At 42.0% G+C, this 23674-nt stretch overlaps 2 protein-coding genes across 2 annotated transcripts in view; both read right to left on the reverse strand.

Moving 5' to 3' along the window:
• Nucleotides 1–7367, reverse strand: part of LOC136753978 (uncharacterized) — a 28839-nt gene extending 21472 nt beyond the window's left edge. The window contains exons 1-3 of the mRNA XM_066710356.1: nt 7311–7367; nt 1469–1696; nt 56–109 (exon numbers count right to left, since the gene is read on the reverse strand). Coding sequence (XP_066566453.1) covers nt 56–109; nt 1469–1696; nt 7311–7367 — 339 coding nt within the window. The remainder of the gene's footprint in view (nt 1–55; nt 110–1468; nt 1697–7310) is intronic.
• Nucleotides 7368–9982: 2615 nt separating this feature from the next.
• LOC136753665 (CD209 antigen-like protein E) lies at nt 9983–23133 on the reverse strand. Its single transcript, XM_066709963.1, has 8 exons — nt 23034–23133; nt 22017–22070; nt 18449–18577; nt 18136–18210; nt 17744–17806; nt 16826–16980; nt 12338–12477; nt 9983–11677 (listed from the first exon to the last, which is right to left on the reverse strand). Exons 1-8 carry the CDS (start codon nt 23107–23109, stop codon nt 11515–11517), a joined length of 855 nt encoding a protein of 284 aa, XP_066566060.1. The 5' UTR covers nt 23110–23133; the 3' UTR covers nt 9983–11514.
• Between the last annotated feature and the right edge of the window lie 541 nt (nt 23134–23674).

The raw sequence follows: 23674 nt of genomic DNA on the forward strand, positions 1-23674 counted from the left end.
AAAGATGCGTCTTGAGTAAGCGCCGGAAGGAGGTCAAGGGCTCTGCTGTATTGACTTCGGTGGGCAGGTCGTTCCACCATTTAGGGGCCAGGGAGGAGAAGGAGCGGCTCTGGAGGAAGGAGAGTGGAGAGGAGGCAGAGTTAGTCTTCTGGCATTGGAGAAACGCAGTGGTCTGGAGGGGATGTATGGAGAGACGAGTGACTGAAGGTAGCTTGGTGCAGTGTGGTCAAGACAGCGGTAGGTGAGGGTCAAAGTCTTGAACTGAATGCATGCCGCTATCGGGAGCCAGTGGAGGGAGCGGAGCAGTGGAGTAGCGTGTGCGAATCGTGGCAGAGAGAATACCAGATGAGCCGCAGAGTTCTGGATGAGCTGGAGCGGCGGGTAGTAGATGCAGGCAGGCCGGCCAGGAGGGAGTTGCAGTAGTCCAGGCGGGAGAGGACCAGTGACTGGACAAGCAGCTGAGTCGAGTAGTCGGTGAGGAAGGGACGGATCCGGCGTATGTTGCTCAGGAAGAATCTACAGGTGCGTGTCAGCGTGGTGATGTGCTGGGAGTAGGAGAGCGCAGGATCGAGGGTGACTCCTAGATTTTTAGCAGAAGAAGAAGGAGAGAGTGTGGTGGATTCCAAGGGGATCGAGATGGGGAGGTCAGCAGAAGGTGAGGAAGAGTGGGGGAAAAAGAGGAGATCCGATTTGGAGAGGTTGAGCTTGAGGTGGTGCGAGTGCATCCAGGCGGAAATAGCAGACAAGCAGGAAGAGATGCGTGAGGGGATGAGGGGGTCAGAAGAGGGAAAAGACAGGAAGATCTGGGCATCATCAGCGTAGAAGTGGTAGGAGAAACCATGGGATGCGATGAGGGGGCCCAGGGAGCGAGTGTAGAGAGAGAACAGGAGCGTGCCCAGGACGGAGCCTTGGGGAACGCCTGTGAGGAGAGGTTGGGGGGTGGATGAGGAGCCTCGCCATGTCACTTGGTAGGACCGGTCACTGAGGTAGGAGGAGAACCAGGTGAGAGCAGTCCCAGAGATCCCAAGGTCAGCGAGGCAGGAGAGGAGGATGGAGTGATTAACGGTGTCAAATGCTGCGGAGAGGTCAAGGAGGATGAGGACTGAGGAGAGGGAGGCCGCCCGAGCACAGCTGAGGGAGTCAGTGACAGCCAGGAGAGCCGTCTCAGTGGAGTGAGCTGTGCGGAAGCCGGATTGCAGAGGATCAAGGAGTGAGTGTTGGGACAGAAAGTCCGAGAGCTGACGGTGGACCGCCCGCTCGAGAGTCTTGGAGAGGAAGGGAAGTAGGGAGACAAGGGAGGTAGTTCTGAGGAGAGGTGGCATCAAGGGTTGGTTTCTTGAGCAGTGGGATGACAGCAGCTTGTTTAAATGAAGAGCTGTTGATGAAGAGCTCCAAAGGGAAAGCCCTCAGGTGCTGCCCTATCCCAATGACCACAGCCACGTTCTGCCCCCCCGCTATCCTGTCCAACTCTTGGGAGATGTATGGGCTGTATGTTCTGAGTAGCGTCAGTGATCCATGGTTGGGCATGCTTCTTCCAATCAATACTGATGTTCCTCTGAGCATCGACAGCCAGCATGGGAGCATTGTCTCCAGCTTTGTCTGCGTACTTCAGATCTGAGATGACACCAAGAAAGAAAGCTGCATTTGAGTGCATCTCTGAGTCCTCACCCCTTTTCAGGGTGAAAGTGTCCAGTCTCTGGACAGAAATGAAGAGAACCGATAACCATCATCCCCAAAAGGAGTCAGCTGAGGCTAAGATTTGTGATGAGATTGCATAATGCACTTTCAAAGCTTTCGACTAATATCTGAATGTCAGTGTCAAACTCCTGTTATCCAGGTTACAAAAGCATCAGCTCTTTGCTCACTTTGCTTACTTCATTGAACTCAATGCTGGATTAACACTGAAATGTTAAAGACAGTTTCCATCTCAATGTGGAAACCAATAAACACAATTTTGGGATTAATTGTTAAGTAAATATCTTAATAAATCTATCAGGTTTCTGTACATCAATGTTTTAATTAATTTTTACCATTATTTCTGTTGTTTTACCAATTTTTGTACCATGTACTTTTTGCCATACTGTATTATACTTTTTCTACTACAAATAATAATAATACTAAATACAATTACTATTTTCGCTGGTTTAGTACCTATTATTATTATTATTATTGTTATTATTATTACAATCCATGTTTGCTCTATAAAACTTAGTCAGAAACATATGATACATACCATAGTCAATTCCCTATACAGTGAGGGAAAAAGTATTTGATCCTCTGCTGATTTAGTATGTTTGCACACTGACAAAGAAATGATCAGTCTATAATTTTAATGGTAGGTGTATTTTAACAGTGAGAGACAGAATAACAACAACAAAATCCAGAAAAACGCATTTCAAAAAAGTTATAAATTGATTTGCATGTTAATGAGTGAAATAAGTATTTGACCCCTTCGACTTACTACTTGGTGGCAAAACCCTTGTTGGCAATCACAGAGGTCAGATGTTTCTTGTAGTTGGCCACCAGGTTTGCACACATCTCAGGAAGGATTTTGTCCCACTCCTCTTTGCAGATCCTCTCCAAGTCATTAAGGTTTCAAGGCTGACGTTTGGCCACTCGAACCTTCAGCTCCCTCCACAGATTTTCTATGGGAGTAAGGTCTGGAGACTGGCTAGGCCACTCCAGGACCTTAATGTGCTTCTTCTTGAGCCACTCCTATGTTGCCTTGGCTTTGTGTTTTGGGTCATTGTCATGCTGGAATACCCATCCACGATCATTAACAAGATCCTCCCGTGTAGTTCTGGGCTGATTCCTCACCGTTCTCATTTTCATTGAAACTCCACGAGGTGAGATCTTGCATGGAGCCCCAGACTGAGGGAGACTGACAGTTATTTTGTGTTTCTTCCATTTGCGAATAATCGTACCAACTGTTGTCACCTTCTCACCAAGCTGCTTGGCGATGGTCTTGTAGCCCATTCCAGCCTTGTGTAGGTCTACAATCTTGTCCCTGACATCCTTGGACAGCTCTTTGGTCTTGGCCATGGTGGAGAGTTTGGAATCTGATTGATTGATTGCTTCTGTGGACAGGTGTCTTTTATACAGGTAATGAGCTGAGATTAGGAGCACTCCCTTTAAGAGAGTGCTCCTAATCTCAGCTCGTTACCTGTATAAAAGACACCTGGGAGCCAGAAATCTTGCTGATTGATAGGGGATCAAATACTTATTTCCCTCATTAACATGCAAATCAATTTATAACTTTTTTGAAATGCGTTTTTCTGGATTTTGTTGTTGTTATTCTGTCTCTCACTGTTAAAATACACCTACCATTAAAATTATAGACTGATCATTTCTTTGTCAGTGGGCAAATGTACAAAATCAGCAGGGGATCAAATACTTTTTTCCCTCACTGTATATTGTAGTAAATTGTGATATACTATAGTACACTTTTATACTATAGTTTACTGTAGTAACACGTGATTTACTATAGGACACTGTTGTATACTGTACTACCTTGTAATTTACTAGAGTACTTACTATAGTACTATAACAAATACTATGGTACTGTGTTGTATACTATCACATACTATAATACCTTGTGCTGTAGTATAGTACTCACTACAGTACAACAAATACCATAGTACACATTTATACTATAGTCTACTATAGTAACTTGTGATATACTGTAGTACACTGTTTTATACTGTAGTATCTTTTAATGTACTATAATACTTACTAAAACAAACACTATAGTAAACTGTAATATCTTGGGATGTAGGCTACTTACGACAGAAATTGTCATAAGCAGGGTGGTCAATTGTAGTAAATTGTAGATGTAAATTGTTGATGGGGGGTTCTATATGATCGTCCAGCAGGGAGGGGGGCGGGCAGTGTAAGCCGGTTGTCAAACAAGGGGGTGGTGTGTAAGTGTGGGGTTGGAGAGCAGGGGAGTGGTGAATGAGAACAGGGGATGGAGCATGTGCGTTTGTGTTTTTAAGTGTTTTTCTTTTTTTTCTTTTTAAATTGTGTAATAAGAGTTGGTTCTTTCATAAGTTCTTTATACAATTCTATACTTAACTTAAAACCCATACTGTTTAAAATAATTAAAAGGCTCCGAATTAGGAAATTGCTTAAATTAAGGGTTTAATTACATAATTCAGAGCTCAGTTGGAACAAAAACCTGCAGGGTAGGTGTTCCTCCAGGATCAGGATTGAGAACAACTGGGCTATTGCCTCTTACTGGAGTGAGGTTGTTAGTGGAGTTCCACAGGGATCAGTACTAGGGCCTTTGCTTTTTCTAATCTATATTCATGATCTGGACTCTGGGAAAGTTAGCAAACTTGTCAAGTTTGCAGATTATCATAAAATAGGTGGCTCAGCAGCACAGGCTATTCAAAGGGACTAATATTCAGTTGTGGGCCGACACCTGGCAGATGAAATTCAATGTGGACAAGTGCAAGGTATTATATGCAGGTAATTACACTATGGGAGGAATAGAACTAGATGAAGCAATGCATGAGAGACCTAAGAGTCTATGTGGACTCCTCACCATCTAAACAATGTGGGGAAGCAATAAAAAAGGCAAACAGAGTGTTAGGGTATATTGTCAAATGTGTAGAATTGAGAACAAGGGCAGTAATGTTCAGACTCTACAATGCACTAGTTAGAGCTAATCTGGAATACTGTGGACAGTTCTGGGCACCAGACTACGTGGGGACTTGATCCAAGTCTTCAAAATCATGAAAGGCATCGAGCACATCAAACCAGAGGAGCTTTTCCAGATCTGCAGGGACACACGGACCTGGGACACAAATGGAAATTGGGCTTCAAGGCATTAAAGATGGAAAACAGGAGACACTTCATCACCCAGAGACATTTGTCACAATCTGGAACAAACTACCCAGCAATGTGGTTGAAGCTGAAAATTTGGGAACATTTCAAAATAGACTGGATAGGATCCTTGGATCACTTAATTATTAATGGACACCAAATGAGCATGATGGCTCGAATGGCCTCTTCTCGTTTGTAAACTTTCTTATGTTCTTACGTTTTTACATTTTTGCTACACGTCACACGTAATTGTGTATCTATTGTTATATTCTTTAGTTTCATTACCCAAGTATGATAAATCTCTGGGCCCAGGAAAAAAGTGTAATTTCAATGAGAGAAGTGTTATTTTTGGAAAAGTGATGTGTATTGTATTGATTGAATGGTTTATTTTCTTATTTATTGTGTTCAACTATTTCATGTTCTTTCATTTACACTGAACACAAATATTGACTGACACAGAACTCTGGGGGGGGGGACAACATGAGAACAAAATTCTCATGTTGTGGAGCTAGTCAGCAAAGGGTGTAGTTAGGGGTCTTGCATGATGTACAGTTAGGTCCATAAATATTTGGACAGTGACACAAATGTCATCATTTTGATTAAATACCCAAGATGTGCTTTAAGTGTAGACTTTCATTTTTAATTTGAGGGTAGTTACATCCAAATTGGGTGAACAGTATAGGAATTACACCCAATGTTATAGGTGTTCCCCCCAATTTTAGGGTCTCCAAAGTAATTGGACAAACATTAACATTAATTAAACTTTGAGTTTCATTACTTGGTTGCAAATCCTTTGCAGTCAATGACTTTCTGAAGTCTGGAACCCATAGGCATCACCAGATGCTGGGTTTCTTCCCTGGTGATGCTCTTCCAGGCCTGCACTGCAGCTGTCTTTAGTTCCTGCTTGTTCTTGGGGCGTTTTGTCTTCAGTTTTGCCTTCAGCAAGTGAAATGCTGCTCAATTGGATTCACGTCAGGTGATTGACTTGGCCATTGCAGAACATTCCACTTCTTCACCTTAAAAACATATTGGGTTGCTTTTGCAGTATGCTTCAGGTCATTGTCCATATGCACTGTGAAGTGCCGTCCAATGAGTTTTGAAGCATTTGGCTGAATCTGTGCAGATAATATAGTCCTAAACACTGTCAGGGGGCACAAACAGAGCTATTTCTGCACTTCAGTTAGTCCAAAATGCTGCTGCAAAAACAAACACATCACTCCAGTATTGGCTTCTCTTCAGTGGCTCCCTGTGTGCTACAGGATAGATTTTAAAGTTCTCTTACTAGCATTTAAAGCACTAAAGGGACTGGCACCTCCCTGCTTAAAAGATCTCCTTATCGAATACACTCCAGGTCAGCCATTGAGATCCTAGGAAGCTGGTTACTTAGTGGTCCCTAAAACTGGACACTCGGGCAAGCCAGCAAAGGAGTCGCCTAGCTCCCACAAGGTAAGTATCGTTTTTTCACGTGTCTTCTACTTTAGCTAAGAGATACATAGATTATTTATGTGGTTACTTGTTAAGCTATAGTTAACTATATTTTGCACCTGTATTGCAGTAATGACAGCAACTGATTGTTAATAAATTAGCAACTGACTTAAGGCACTTTGTCCTTAGATTGACACACAGTTTCTGTAAGTCAGAAGCAGTTACATTATAGGCTGTTATTATTTAGTATTGTTGTGAGCTATTGTTCAGTGTAACTGCATGTGTCTGGCATGGTCTTTGTCTGCATTGAGAGTCAAAGCCGCCATTAACTGTACTATTAGCAGTCCTGCCTGGGAGGGATTGTACCATCACGACAGCCTTGTGTCATTTAACGCAATGCAGTTTAACGCAATGTGTACCCTCCTAATTAGCTACAGGTGGAGTATTTAACAGCCCCCAGGACCTATGCGCCAACAGTCAGCGCCAGCAGTCTCAGTGCCCCCCTTCTAAAGGGCTACGCAAACAAAGGGCAGGGAGTCTAGCTGTGGGACTCCAGCGAGGAGAAGACTGCGAGGAGACGCCGCACAGCAACACCAGGCAGCCATGACTATCTCTTCGATTCCTGTCTTGCTCTCTCCTTCCTCTCAGCGTGCACCTGCTCACCATTGCCTCCCTAATCCCTCTAACCTCATCTCTCTGCCTCTCCCTTCCTCTTCCCTCCCCTCTACTCCAGTCTCTGGAGGTCTGTGGAACTGCCACTCAGCTTCCAACAAGGCCAACTTCATCTCTGCCTTCGCCCTCCACCACTCTCTGGATTTCCTCGCTCTCACCGTGACATGGATCTCCCCTGAGAACTCAACCACCCCTGCTGTCCTATCCTCTCTGTTTTTCCTGTCCCACTCCCCCACTCCGTCTTACTGGGCGGGGAGGAGGAACAGGGCTCCTGCTCTCCCCTTCTCTCCTCTTCTCTTTTCCCCCCTTTCTCTCCTCTATCACGACTAAAATTCCACACAGTGGAACTCACCTCTCCCTCTCACCTCTTCCTTCTAGTTCTCTACCGTCCTCCCAGTCCACTCGCCTCCTTCCTGGATAAACTCGACTTTCTCAGCTACCATCCTCGTGGGAGACTTCAACATCCACCTCTCCAACCCCTCCCACTCTGCCGGATTTCTTCCTCTAATCCACTCCTTTAACTTCTCTCTCTCCCAGTCTCCACCCACTCACAGGGCAGGCCACCAGCTAGACCTCATCTTCTCTAGAGGCTGCTCACCTTCAACACTCTCAGTGACACCCATGGACACCTCAGACCACCACTTAATCTCTTTCTCCCTTTCCCTCCCCTCCCTCCCCACCTTCCGCCGTAATCTCCTCTCTGTCTCCCCCTCCACCCTGGCCTCCACTGCTCTCACTCTCTTACCTTCCATTGACTGTTTTTCCCATCTGGCTGTTAACTGTGCTACCTCCTCTTTGTTCTCCTCCCTCACCTCCTCCCTTGATTCTCTCTGTCCTCTCACGTCTCGTCCTGCATGTCCCTCCCCTCCTCAACCTTGGATCTCTTCCATTCTCTGCTTGACCCGATCCAGTCTGCATGCCGCTGAACAGAAGTGGAAGAGGTCCAAACTCCCAGCTGCCCTTGACCTCTACCGCTCTCTATTGTCCACATTCTACTCCTAGCTCACCTCAGTCAAGAAGTCACTCATCTCTCTCTGCAGATGATTTCACCTCCTTCTTCTCCTCCAAGATCACAGACATCCACAAGCTCTTCAACAGTCCCCCCTCCTCTCCCATCACGCCCAAGTCTCCCACCGACCAACCTTCCTTCTCTTCATTCTCACCTCTCTCGGACCCTGAAATTTCCTCTCTCCTCCTAGGTCACAAACCTACAACGTGTGCTCTGGACCCTCTACCCATTCACCTCCTCTAAAATTGCTCCTGATCTTCTCCCCTTCATCTCCTCCCTCCTCAACTCCTCACTCTCCTCTGGCTGTTTTCCCTCTGAATTTAAATAAGCTGCTGTCATCCCACTCCTCAAGAAACCTACCCTTGATGCCACCTCTCCTCAGAACTACTGCCCTGTCTCCCTACTCCCCTTCCTCTCAAAGACCCTCGAGCGTGTGGTCCACCGTCAGCTCTCTGCCTTCCTGTCCCATCACTCACTCGTGGATCCTCTGTAATCCAGCTTCCGCACAGCTCACTCCACTGAGACGGCTCTCCTAGCAGTCACTGACTCCCTCAGCTGTGCCTCCCTCTCCTCAGTCCTCATCCTCCTTAATATCTCCACAGCATTTGACACCGTCGATCACTCCATCCTCCTCTCCTGCCTCGCTGACCTTGGAATCTCTGGGACTGCTCTCACCTGGTTCTCCTTCTACCTCAACGACTCGACCTATCAAGTGACATGGCAAGGTTCCTCATCCACCCCCCAACCTCTCCTTACAGGTGTACCCCAAGGCTCCGACCTTCCTGTTTTTTCCCTATTCTGACTCTCTCATCCCCTCTCACATCTCTTCCTGCTTGTCTGCTATCTCCGCCTGGATGCACTCATACCACATCAAGCTCAACATCTCCAAATCAAATCTCCTCTTCCCCCCCTATTCCTCACCTTTTGCTGATATCTCCATCTCGATCCCCTTGGAATCTATGACACTCTCTCAATCTTCTTTCGCTAAGAACCTAGGAGTCACCCTCGATCCTGAGCTCTCCTACACCCAGCACATCACCATGCTGACACGCACCTGCAGATTCTTCCTGAGCAACATACGTCGCATCTGACCCTTCCTCACCAACTACTCAACTCAGCTGCTCATCCAGTCTGGTATCTCTCTGCCCCGATTAGCACACGCTACTCCACTGCTCCGCTCCCTCCACTGGCTCCCAATACCGGCACGCATTTAGTTCAAGACACTGACCCTCACCTACCGCTGTCTGGACCACACTGCACCAAGTTACCTTCAGGCACTCGTCTCTCCATACATCCCTTTCCCTTGGCCCTTGACTGAGGCCTAACATTAGCTTTTACAATCCAGGATTTAATACATCATATGTTGTATACACATATGTAAATTGTAATTTGTAAAATGTATTATGCTTAGAATTGCACTGTATTATGTAAATTGGAATTTGTAATGTTTTATGCCTTGAACTGCACTGTATTTTTGCACTTTGTATTGCGCTTATATTTTGTAAGTTGCCCTGGATAAGTCTACTAAGTCTAAGTCTAAGTCTACTGTCTACTAATAAATAAATAAATAAATAAATAAATAATTTATTTAAATGTTAATTTACTTTATTTTAGAACATGTAAACTGTTTAAATGTCTATTTTTATTTTACTTTATTGTATTATTTATGTATTCTTTTATTTTGCTATACATTTGTTTTATGTTTACCAGTCTGTAAAGCATTCTGTGGCTACCCTGTGAAGGGCACTGTACAAATAAAAACTGATTGATTGATTTGTTAGTTTGTCCAAATACTTTTGAGCCCCTAAAACTCAGGGGACCACATATAAAAATGGGTGTAATTCCTATGCCGTTCACCCAATTTGGATGTAACTACCCTCAAATTAAAGGTGAAATTATAAACACTTAAGGGATATCTTGATTGTTTCCTTTCAAATCCATTGTGTCACTGTCCAAATATTTATGGACCTAACTGTATATAAGGAGAGAAAGGATCTCACTGTAAAGCAACAAAGAGACAAGAGAGTACAGGAGAGAGATAGACTTCTATATTCACTTTATTTAAACCCACTGCATCAACCATCACACTTTCATACAAACATCACTAAAAACATAATGATGACTACACAAAGAAAAACAACAGCCCTCACAGATTAGAAAAGCAACATTAATATTATAATTTATATTAGCCCAATTACCTTAAAAATATAATTATCCCACATTTCATTATTAAAAGTAAAAACAATCCCTCATTCCCAGCCTGGCAAATAACACCGTCCACACCTCCACACACTGGACATCATTTCACTGGGTTCATTGTCCACAGTGATTCAGCCAGCCATGCTGATTTTAAAAAGTCAATACCTCACAAAAGACATTCAAAAAGTTTAATTTTCCTACTTTTATATATAGATAACTTGGCCTTACCTACCAAGAAACTGGCCAACCCTTCTTTGTATTTCTGGTTTAACTATGACTAATACCTTACACAAATTCTCTATGAGGAAAACCTCTGGACTGGCATTTGTTACTCCATGGTTAATAGTTGACAGAAAGGCGTTCACTGTGAAGGCCATTGGCAGCCCTTGCCTCCGCAGACAGTACTGACCCTGCTACATGTATTTTTTCTCTCCAGTGTGGTCAGTCTTTCAAGTGTTCAATTTTTTTTATTTCTACTGCAAAGAGAGAGAGAGCGAGAGAGGGAATGCGTACTGATTTATTGCAAGTTACCGGCTTTGGACATTCGCTTTGTTTGAGGACCTGCTTACAGACCACAGATTGTTCAAGGACCATGCTTACAACCACGACCCTAACCTTGTGACCCGGACTAGCACTTGACTGCTTGTTTTCTATTGGGACACAGTTTACTGGCCTGAGGCCGGCTAGGACTTTTTGTAATACGTTTAGTGAGCTGCCTACAAAGGGGCTGAGTTGTTTTCTGTCTTAAAGCCGTTTGTAAAAGCTACTTTTGTTTTCATACCACCACGCATTCCAAAAACCCAGTCTTCCCCAAATACACTACATACCACAACCTGGATTGGGAGCAGGACATTCGCACTTCAGTCACAGATTTTCTGTAACTCCAGACAGACTGGGTGCAGGACCTATGTAATACCAGTCTCTTTATTAGCAGATCCCCCCATGAAGAGACTGAAGGAGATGGCACAGTGTACTGACGATGATCACTAAACTGTCAATCAGCCCCAGATCACGGCTCCTCTCATCTGGCATTTCACATCAGTTCAGTATACACTATATAGTAAATTTTGTCTTTACTTTATTCTCTATTTTATTAATCCATTATATTTTATATTCAAACAGCAATATGTTAGTTTTTCTGTAAATTAAAGCACCATACTGTAAATCACAAACTTCAATCACAGCTCAGTGAAATTAGATTGAACTTTTTCTGTAAGCAAACGAACATGGAGGAATGACAAGAGCAAGTAAACCAAGACTTTCATCAACTATAAATGACTTATATTTGATTTGGAAAGTGTTGGAGGACATTGCTATGAAATACACATTTTTTAATTATTATTATATTTATTTATTTATTTGCTTGTTTTTGGCTCCTTCCACTAAGTTCTCACTGTTCTTGTTTCACAGATTCTTTTCTGAAGATACGTGCAGGAGTTGTCATACCAATCCGTACATTCCAGACACACACAATTCTCCCCTGAAGGATCGACCCCCTTCCAGTTATCAGGTTCGCTGGGCTGACCAGTTCTCTGGTGCCAGTATCTGAACAGAGATAAGAGAGAGCAGGTGTGAAATAAGGCAGCAGAAATTAGGCAAGTATGTCTGCATTTCATAGACAGGTCAAAAGCACAAACATTTTTAAAGGCAAAAGAAATGGGACAGATAAAAATCATCCTGAATGAATTATTTAAACTCAGTAAAAAAATAAGTCAGAAGGTCAGAAATGCAAACCAAGATCAGAAACATTCATACATACATTCAAACATTCAAGAGCCAGTTTTTGCTGGGTTGCTGGGAGGATGTCAGTAACAGTTTTAAAGTTGAGATGAAAAGTGTCACAAATAGTATCATTAGGACTGGAGGAGGGCTGGTGAAATATAATGCTTCACTTAAAAAATCACCAGCCAATGGCCAATTTGTACTAAAATGCATAGAATTCACTTAACCTGAATCACTGACAATATGTTGATGTTTCAGATCATTATCTCCTTTATAATAGAGTTGATATTCCCATGTGCCTCAAAACCATAATTTCCCATAGCACAATAAAGTATAGCCATAACCCGTGTACCTTCTGCTTTATAGCAACAGCAGCTGCACTAACACAGTGAGGTCTGTGTGGTGTCAGACATTCTACAGGACATTATGCACATTCACAGTGAGGCAGTGAGTTTAGGTCAGAATATAAAACATTAGCTTTACGTGATGGTCAGAGGTGTGTTGTCCATCCAGAGCCAGACTCCTTCCGTCACGACATCAGTCAGTCCGATCCAATATCTTTGATCTTGTATGTCAGTAGCACAGTTGCTTGCAATGGAACTAAGATAATTTGATAAGAATGTCTAAACAGAAAATTAAGTATGTTAATCAAAACTTTAGTACCAATAGCTCAGTGTAGATGTTTGCTAAGTTTTTCTAAATAAGGGAGTGTAAATCATATGACCTTATTTTCGGCAAATATATACAGAAATGCATATACCTTCCTAACTGAGAAATTTAGGATTGTGGTAACTTAAGGAGATGGCTTTGAAGTTCTGTGTTTTATGACAGATAACAGATGCATGCTGGAAGGCCCCCCCCCCCAACTGATAAATGGGCTGCCATGGGCTCCACAGAGACTAGCACCCCATTCCAACTGAAGATTTATTTTGTGAAACACAGACATTCAAGGCACTTTATATATTCCATAGACCAGGGCAACAAACCCAAATACCATTGTGATCACAATATGTTTAGCTTTGAGGCATTCTTTCAAAAAACAAGGTCCAAGTCTAAAACAATGGTCTACAATTTTAGAAAAGCAAAACTTGAAGGTATGATGCGACACTTGGAAGAGGTAGATTGGAGCACACTGGACACAGAGTCAGTTGAAAATGGATGGTTATATTTTAAGAATATACTACTTGAGGCTCAGGAGAAATTTGTCCCAAAACTAAAAAAAAAAATTGGCCAAAATGGTTTAATAGAAGTATGCAAAAAAATATCAAGAGAAAGAAAATGTTGTATAGCGCATACAAAAGGGATGGAGACGAAACAAAATACATAGAATATGTTGAGCTGCAAAGAAATCTTAAGAAAGGGATCAGGAAAGCAAAGAGGGAAATATAAAGAAACATAGCTCTTGGAGCTAAAACTAAAGCAAAGAGCTTTTTTCAATACTACAACAGCAAGAGGTCAATAAAGGAGGAAGTGAAACAGCTAAAGGCCAAAAATGAACAATGTACAAGATGTGGCAAATGTTCTAAATGTGTGTATTTCAGAGGTTTTCACAAAATAAAAAAAACGATAACATGCCACAGGTTAACAATCAGTGCAGGCAAATCCCTAGAGAGATCAGGATAAATGAGGAGGAGGTACTAAAGGGACTAGCAGAATTAAAAATAAACAAATCACCTGGGCCAGATGGGATATTTCCAACAGTACTTAAACAAATGAGGGAAACTATTTATAGGCCGCTAACTCAAATATTCCAAATGACACTTAGAACAGGGGATGTGCCAACTGACTGGAAGACAGCAAATGTCATACCAATCCACAAGAAAGGGGACAAAACTGAGCCAGGAAATTACAGACCAATCAGTCTCACCTGCATCACTTGTAAAATGTTGGAAAAAATGATTAGACAGAAAATAGAGGAGCATCTTAATGAAAACCATATTCTTGGAGATAGTCAACATGGGTTTAGACGAGGCAGATCATGTCTTACTAATTTATTTAGAACATGCAACTGCAGCTGTAGATCAGGTGAAAGCATATATGATATGATATACTTAGATTTCCAAAAAGCTTTTGATAAGGTTCCACACCAAGACTGATCCTCAAATTGGAACCATTCAGGGTAATATGGATTATGTAAGTAGATGGATTATGAACTGGTTGATGTATAGGAAACAGAGGGTGTCGATTAGAGGAGTTGCTTCAAACTGGAGTGAGGTTGTAAGTGGAGTTCCACAGGGATCAGTACTAGGGCCTTTGCTTTTTCTCATCTATTTTCTCATGCACTACCCGCCCACTCCAGCTCATCCAGAACTCTGCAGCTCGTCTGGTTTTCTCTCTGCCACGATTCGCACACGCTACTCCACTGCTCCACTCCCTCCACTGGCTCCCGATAGCGGCACGCATTCAGTTCAAGACTTTGACCCTCACCTACCGCTGTCTTGTCTCTCCATACATCCCTTCCAGACCACTGCGCTCCTCCAGCGCCAGAAGACTAACTCTGCCTCCTCTCCACTCTCCCTCCTCCAGAGCCACTCCTTCTCATCCCTGGCCCCTAAGTGGTGGAACGCCTGCCCACTGAAGTCAAAACAGCAGAGTCCTTGACCTCATTCCGGCGCTTACTCAAGACACATCTCTTCCGACAGCACTTGTAATATTAGTCCTCTATCCCTGCTAGATAGCACTTCAGCTTATTATGCTCCTCGCGTTCTTGATTGTTTTCCTCCTTGCTCCCTTTCCTGTAGCCCTCATCTGTAACCCTACATCTTGACAGCACTTAGCTTTCACCGTCCAGGATGTAGGAAGTCTTTTACTGTACTTGTGTAAATTGTTAAATTGGAATCTGTAAAATGTATTTTGAATTGCTATGTTTTAGCTAAGATGAACTTGTAATGATTGATGCCTTGTACTTCTCTGTATGTTTGCACTTATGTTGTAAGTCGCCCTGGATAAGGGCGTCTGCAAAGACATTAAAACAAAAAAATAATAATAATATTAATGATCTGGACTCTGGTATAGTTAGCAAACTTGTCAAATTTGCAGATGATACAAAAATAGGTGGCTCAGCAGATACAATCTTGGCAGCACAGGCTATTCAAAGGGACTTGGATAATATTCAGTTGTGGGCCGACACCTGGCAGATGAAATTCAATGTGGACAAGTGCAAGGTATTTCATGCAGGTAACAGAATTATCCACTATAATTACACTATGGGAGTTACAGATCTAGATGAAGTATCACATGAGAAAGACCTAGGAGTCTATGTGGACTCCTCACTTTCTCCATCCAAACAATGTGGGGAAGCATAAAATAGGCAAACAAAATGTTTGGGTATATTGTTAAAAGTGTAGAATTGAGAACAAGGGCAGTAATGTTCAGACTGTACAATGCACTAGTTAGAGCTCATCTGGATACTGTGGACAGTTCTGGGCTCCACACTTCAAGAAGGATATTGCTGCTCTAGAGGCAGTTCAGAGGAGAGCAACCAGACTTATTCCAGGTCTGAAGGGAATGTCCTACTGAGAGACTGAGGACCTGAACCTTTTCACCCTGGAACAGAGGAGACTATGTGGGGACTTGATCCAAGGCTTCAATATCATGAAAGGCATTGACCACATCAAACCAGAGGAGCTTTTCCAGATCAGCAGGGACACACGCACCCGGGGACACAAATGGAAATTGGGCTTCAAGGCATTCAAAACAGAAAACAGGAGACACTTCTTCACACAGAGAGGCGTCACAATCTGGATCAAACTCCCCAGCAATGTGGTAGAAGCTGAAAGTTTGGGAACATTTAAAAATAGACTGGATAGATAATCCTTAGATCACTTAGATATTAAAGGACATCAAACGAGCACGATGGGTCGAATGGCCTCCTCTCATTTGTAAACGTTCTTATGTTCTTATGTTCTTATATTCTAAATACAAACTACATGCTGCTAACAGAAGTGTTACTCAGCTTCTTCCTCAGCTTGATAACTTACAATACAAGGAAACTTAAAACTAACTTAATGACACTTAAGTAATTCTACCTCAGACCCAAAACATGCTCAAGCCATGTTTGGTCTTAAAAGAAAGAGTATTAGCTAAAACAATCATTGGATTCACGTATCCTAATTGATCCTCATCCATCAGCACCTGGAATTCCAAGAAATCTATGCATTAACCATCCATCCATCCATTTTCAAAACCGCTTATCCTTGAGGGTCACAAGGGACGCCAGAGCCGATGCCGGCAGGAATACACCCAGGACAGGACATCAGTCCATCGCTGGGCAACACACACACGGCAAGTTAGCATAGCCAATGCCACCATGCCACCCATCTCTGAGTTAGCATTACTGTAAAAGACAACCTGGCTTGTTTGGTATCAACTGTAAGGTCATGCTTTGAGGGACTTGAAAATGTAATTGATAGAACTAAAACTTGACAATGTAGAGAGTTAGAAACTATAGGTAACATTTGAACAATTTTTCACATTCCTCAAGCCATCACACCCCAATACTCGAGTATTGGATAGATCTCCTCTCACTCTCACTTTTAATATTATCCACCATGCTTGTCTTTATCATATCTTTGCAAATACATGTTGTCTATTTTCAAACCTTTTATTTTTAATAAACTTATATCTTGCATAAAACTAAACAGCCTCAAGGTTAATTCATGCAGATCAACTTCACCGCAAATCTGAATTTGTAAAGTATTGTGGTAACTTGCGTATCTCGTTTTCAGAGAACTTGACCACTGTGGGTTGGATGTGTGGGGGTCACTAGATAATAGGACGTTATTCAGCAATTATTATTTCTCCCGATATTTGAAACCAGATAAAAATGAAAGTACTTACTAATAAAACAAGAACCGTAATGATGCATTAAAACAATTTGTCCATTGCAACATTTTGGCTGTATCTTATCAGATCAGCATCCTTTCATTTCATTAAATTATTTACAGGCGTTTGAATAAAAGTATTACCTACCTGCTCCTCCTTACTCTCTATAATGACCAGGTGCCCCCCCTTTCTGACACAGTCATCACGACTGTTAGTCCAATTCATTGCATCAGTGGAGAAGAAGTAGCATGATCCATTGCTGTTCACCCAGCCCACAGAACAGACATTACAAACTTTGTTTTCTGTGGAATAAGCAGAGTGAACAGGATCAAAGTCAATGATCACAGAGTCACATGTAGGAAGACAGTATAGTCTGAGGATATCTCTTATTGCCACAGGTTTGTGTTCTGTTGTTAATTGCAGAGGAACACTCTCACAGTTCTCAACAAGCATTATAAGCATCAGAAAGGTGTTGGTATGTGGTATTCAGGTTCCTATTATTGTTCTCTGTTGACAAAGATAATTAAAACAAGACAAAAGCTGTTAGATCATTGATAACTTGACAAAACAATGATCGATAGACTACACTAAACAAAGATTAGCTCTACAGAGGTGGAAAACCACACATTATGTTTGAACTGAAAACACAACTCAAAAGCTCTCAGAACTGCAGATTGGGAAGACTAAGCAGAGAGTATTGCTTTCTTTATTATGGAAAGACAGCAGGATGAGGCAAAGCAATACTTTTGAACTCTATGGGGATCCCAGTTGGTCATATAATTCTCAAGCTGCTATTAAACTGAATTAAGTGACCGTGCTGTCATTTAAATTACCTGCAACCAAGGAATTACCGTGCTGTACTAAATTGCCTGCTGCCTTTCCATCTTTTCAATCAGAGGGTGTTGATGTCCACAGAACAGGTAACAACTCAAACCTGCAGGCTCTGGAGAAGCCACACTCCACTATGAATTATTTCCACCCACACATTGAATCTTTTCCTTCCTCCCCCTTGCGCATCTGAACACCTTTTCACTGTACGGCCAAACCCACCCACAGGAATCTTACCCAGAGCATTATAAACATCAGAAATGTTTTTGTACTTCATATCCAGGTCACTGTATTGGTGCTCTGTTGAAATAGATAATGAAAACAAAACAAATTAATCGGCAAACGTCCACATAATCCCCTCTGTTTCTTCATTGTTGTTGTATAACTTGCATTTTCTCAACCCACTGTCACACCCTGTAGCCTGAACTGGGTTTGGCAGTACAATGGAGACCTCTACAGTTACTGCTGTAAATAATCGGTAATAAGGGGTGTCGGTTGTAAGCTATTTGCTGTTAGATTATTCATAACTAGAGAAAACACTGATAGATAGACCAGAATAACAAAGATTATGTCTATGCAGGTGGAAGACAATACATGTTTGATTCAGGGTGATAATAAACCAGTCTTACCTGTAGCATTCATATGCAAAGAGAGATTGTCAAACTTCGATTTCAGGATTTCATAATCACCCCTCTTTTCGGCATCTATGGGCAAAAAGAAATATGGAATAGCATGGCCTGCTGTGATTTTAAGAGTTGTGAAGAAAGAACCAAAAGCTCTCAGAACTGAACTGAACTGAGCTGATGTCCACAGAACAGCTAACAACTCACACCTGAAGCCACACACAACTATGGACTATTTCTACCCACACACTACATTTCTGCCTTCCTCCCCCTTGCACATCAGAACACCATTTCACTGTGCGGCTTCTGTAATACTTACAATATTTATAACAGACTCCCAGAGCCATGATGACAGACAGGACCAGAATTGTCAGGACAACAGTCAGCCACTTGTAAGGTGGCGCTTTACTGTTCGCCTTGAGCTCTGGGGTGGGAGCTGCTTTGATGCCTGTAGAGAGAGAGAGAACACAGTGGGGATGAATGGATGAAAACGGTAACTCCTTTATTAATGGATGGGAAACTCTGGGACTGACGTAGGGCGAAGATGGCCAAGCTATAGTAGGCCTAACATTAGACAATCAATACTTTTCCCCCAACTCATTTGCTCTTGAATAAGTTGTCAACTGTAATCCCTGAGATCCGCAATTTTCATGTTAACAGGATATATAAATGGACATCCTACCTAGAGAATGCATTTCAAAATGTGCAACATTCACATATATACATGACTAAGTATGTTTTCTTGCACATTTAATTATTTTCTTTTTCTCAGTTATGAATAGTGAATACTGAACACTGAAACTGAAAGTCAGGAAACAGGGTTTAGAACATAAGAAAGTTTACAAACAAGAGGAGGCCATTCGACCCATCGTGCTCATTTGGTGTCCATTAATAACTAAGTGATCAAGGATCCTATTCAGTCTGTTTTTGAATGATCCCAAACTTTCAGCTTCTACCACATCGCTGAGGAGTTTGTTTCAAATTGTGACAACTCTGTGTGAAGAAGTGTCTCCTGTTTTCTGTCTTGAATGCCTTGAAGCCCAATTTCCATTTGTGTCCCCGGGTCCATGTGTCCCTGCTGATCTGGAAAAGCTCCTCTGGTTTGATGTGGTCGATGCCTTTCATGATTTTGAAGACTTGGATCAAGTCCCCATGTAGTCTCCTGTGTTCCAGGGTGAAAAGGTTCAGGTCCCTCAGTCTTTCAGTAGGACTTTCCCTTCAGACCTGGAATAAGTCTGGTTGCTCTCCTCTGAACTGCCTCTAGAGCAGCGATGTCTTTCTTGAAGTGTGGAGCCCAGAACTGTCCACAGTATCCAGATGAGCTCTAACTAGTGCATTATACAGTCTGAACATCACTGCCCTTGTTCTCAATTCCACACTTTTGACAATATACCCTAACACTGTGTTTGCCTATTTTATTGCTTCCCCACATTGTTTGGATGGAGAAAGTCCACATAGACTCCTAGGTCTTTCTCATGCGTTACTTCATCTAGTTCTATTCCTCCCATAGTATCATTATAGTGGACATTTTTATTACCTGCATGTATTACCTTGCACTTGTCCACATTGAATTTCATCCACCAGGTGTTGGCCCAAAACTGAATATTATCTAAGTCCCTCTGAATAGCCTGTGCTGCCGAGATTGTATCTGCTGAGCCACCTATTTTAGTATCATCTGCAAATTTTACAAGTTTGCTAACTATCCCAGAGTCCAAATTATATAGATTAGAAACAGCACAGGCCCTAGTACTGATCCCTGTGGAACTCCACTAACAACCTCACTCCAGTTAGAAGCAACTCCTCTAATCGACACCCTCTGTTTCTTATACATCAACCAGTTCATAATCCATCTACTTACATTACTCTGAATGCCTACAGAATATGGTTTTCATTAAGATGCTCCTCTATTTTCTGTCTAATCATTTTCTCCAACATTTTACAGGTGATGCAGGTGAGACTGATTGGTCATTTCCTGGCTCAGTTTTGCCCTCTTTCTTGTGGATTGGTATGACATTTGCTGTCTTCCAGTCAGCTGGCACATCCCCAGTTCTAATTGTCATTTGGAATATTTGAGTTAGCATCCTAGCGCTAACTCAGCGTCTTGCATCACCTGTAAAATGTTGGAGAAATTGAAATATACCATCTGGCCCAGGTGATTTGTTTGTTTTAGATTCTGATAGTCCCTTTACTACCTCCTCCCCATTTATCTTGATCCCTCCTAGGGTTTGACTGGACTGATTGTTAACCCGTGGTATGTTATCTGTTTTCTCTTTTGTAAAAACCTCTGTGAAATACTCATTTGGAACATTTGCCACATCTTGTTCGTTTTCCAAGATACTTCCATTTTTTATCTTTTTTTGTTTCACTTCCTCCTTTATTGACCTCTTGCTGTTGTAGTATTGAAAAAAGCTCTATTTCTATTTCCCTCTTTGCGATTGTGGTGCAAAAAAGCTTTGGAGTCTGGAGTTCTAGTCAGAATTTATTACGTGCACAGGAGGATCAGCACAACACAGAACTCGAAGGATTTTAGGCCAGGATGACACTGTTCCCCAAAAGTTTTAAGACAGAACAAAGCTTTTATACCCCCTCTGGGACATACGCCCAAGGGGCCTTAACATTTTACAAACAGTGTCTGAATGGTCATTTCTAATAAGTAGCAGTGATTTCATTGGCATTCTAAAATTAGCCTTCCCATCTCATCAATATTATAATCAATACTCATGAATAATAATCATTAACCTCTACATTGCCAGTTGCAATGGAAGGTAATTTGCAGATAATACATTGCAAGAAAGGAATGTGAGCTGCTGATAACCAACTTAGGAGTAACAGCACACCAAGGACAAAGGCAGAATAGGATTTCTATATTTTCCCCCACACTTTCCTGATACCTTTCTTAAGATCTCTTGCAGGTCAACATATTCTTTGTATTTTGTTTTGTCTCCATCCCTTTTGTATGCACTATACAACATTTTCTTTCTCTTGATTTTTTTTGCATACTTCTATTAAACCATTTGGCCAATGTTTTTTGGTCCTCAATTTGCAAAGTTTTTGTACAAATTCCTCCTGAGCCCCAAGTAGTATATTCTTAAAATAGAACCATCCATTTTCAACTGAATCTGTATCCAATGTGCTCCAGTCTACCTCTTCTAAGTACTCCGTACTCCATCTTGGTCATTTGAAAAGACCAAGTCAATGCATACACTCGCCCTGGTTGGTTCCCTGACATATTGAGTTAGAAAGCTGTCATTTACCATCTCTACCATTTCTACTTCTGCTTCTGTAGTCTCGACTGGGCTTTTCCAGTCTACGTTTGGGAAATTGAAATCCCCCATTATAACAGCCACATCCTTGCTACATGCAGTCCTGATTACAGTACATTGTACAATGCAACATCTTTCTGAATATCTGAGTTGGGTGGTCTGTAACACACTCCTACCACTAATCCTCCAGATCTCTTGTTCAAAAGTTTGACCCACAAAGATTATGTTCCGTTACTGGGATCTAAGTTGAGTTCTTCTGCCTCAATGTCTCAATGTTTTTGACATATAATGCTACCCCACCCCCTCTTCGATTTTGCCTGTCTCCCCTAAACTTTGTGTATCCTTTCAACTTGTATTCATCCCCATCATTTTCTTTAAGCCATGTTTCCGTTACTTTGGTTTTGTGTTTGTGTAAGAGACTTCCCTTTCTGTCTGACTACTGATGGGAAATCTCTCTGAGCCTTTTTAAATTGTTTCAATCTTTACTTCTACTTTTAGATGTTATTTTATTTTCATGGGGGAAATTCGTTTTGGTCTATTGTGCAAAATCTCTCCTGATTGTATTGTTCTTTGTGTGAGTTCCTGTGTGTGATCATCCCGGGCTGAAGGCCAACAGCGTCTTACCTGGGTTACTGGGGCGGAGACAGTCATCTGCCTGCCCCTTTGCTGTGCCTGCACCTGCATCCAGAGACACAGAGAGAAGATGTGAACCAAGAGGCGAGCCGGCGGGTACCTGTCCTTAGGGAAGCTGTTGTGTACCCTGTTTAAGGTGTCACTCTTGAGTTGTCTCTCTCACTGTTTTTACAAAGGTTGGAGCTCTGTGGAGCGCCCAGCTGGGACAGCGAGTATTGACTTGGGAAAGAGGAACCGGATTGCAGACACTTCCAGTTCCTACATTGGACTGTGTGTGGCTTCGGGGTTTATTCCGTGAGACTGGTTGGGCTGAATTATAGTGTGATTAGTGCCACACTTTATATGTAGAAAGGGCTAGGAATTCCTTTCCATTATATTTGTTTTGCTCTGAAATCTAAATGTGTTTCTCAGTTTTAAATTAACTCAAATTAAAATGTAGTTCTCTTACTGTTTTTTCAGAAATTGATTACTCAGAAAAAAATAAGATAATTTGAAAGCATCCCAGAGCAAACAGTAAAACTGTAAAGTATCATGATTCATTGGGTCTCTCTACCCAAGCTGCACAGACTGCAAAGGCAGCAATATATATTAAACATAGTTTATTACTGAATTTAAGTATTTGAGATATAGTAAGCCTACTTTCCACATAATAACATTCTGGGGAGATGCTTGGAATGTTACCCTCCTCAGATAACAAATCACATTGATGATGTGTATATCTTATTTGCTATAAGATTTATTTTCATGGAATCTTGTGACAATACTTGTAAATGGAAAATAAACAGAATTCCCCCAAAGGGGGCAGTGATGTATATTGAACTAATTGAATGAAACTTCAGCTTAAATAAGTTGTCCTTGCAGTTTAATATTAAAGGAGTGAGTTACCAATAAACACTCTTAGGCTATGCATTCAACAGAAGCTGTGCCTTCAAAAATGCAGTGACACAGGATTTTCAGAAGGATGCCACTGACAATTAAAATTAGAAAATGTGCACCAATAAATCTCACCATTTTCAGAATCTTTTCCAGCTGTTGCCCCTGACGACGCAAATCTGACAGTGGCGTAGACAACCTCATCTGACATCGTCCAGGGGTGTCTGCTCAGGAAGATCAGACTGCGTATCTGCACTAAGAAGGAACACTAAGATCAACTCTAGGACTAAAAGAGGGAACAAAAAAGAGAAGTACTCAAGGAGGGTTGTTCTCTTTTAAATTTGGAGAATTTGTGAAGAGGGAATTATTGGAAGTCATACAAGCAAATATCTATATACATTGGCTTTCACCCTCTACCACACATTTTACATTTTGATGAGTTAAAGATAATGTAAAGCATTTATTTAAATGAACTCAGGATCAAACTCAACATGTGTTACAGAGGCTGAATGTCACCAAAACCTGCAAAGAAAACAGATACCTTGAAATGTACTTTTACATTTTGACAATACCGATTAAAAGATGTTGGGCCTTGCAGATACTGAGGAGCCTGTTGATAAAGAGCCCCAGATGGAAAGCCCTCAGGTGCTGCCCTACCTCAATGACCACAGCCATGTTCTCCCCGCCTCCCCCATCCCATCCTGTTAGCTCTTGGTAGATGTATGGGCCATGCAATCATTTCTGAGTAGTGTAAGTGATCCATGGTTGGGCATGCG

The sequence above is a fragment of the Amia ocellicauda genome, chromosome 7 (assembly GCF_036373705.1).
Source record: "Amia ocellicauda isolate fAmiCal2 chromosome 7, fAmiCal2.hap1, whole genome shotgun sequence".
Classification (NCBI taxonomy): Eukaryota; Metazoa; Chordata; class Actinopteri; order Amiiformes; family Amiidae; genus Amia; species Amia ocellicauda.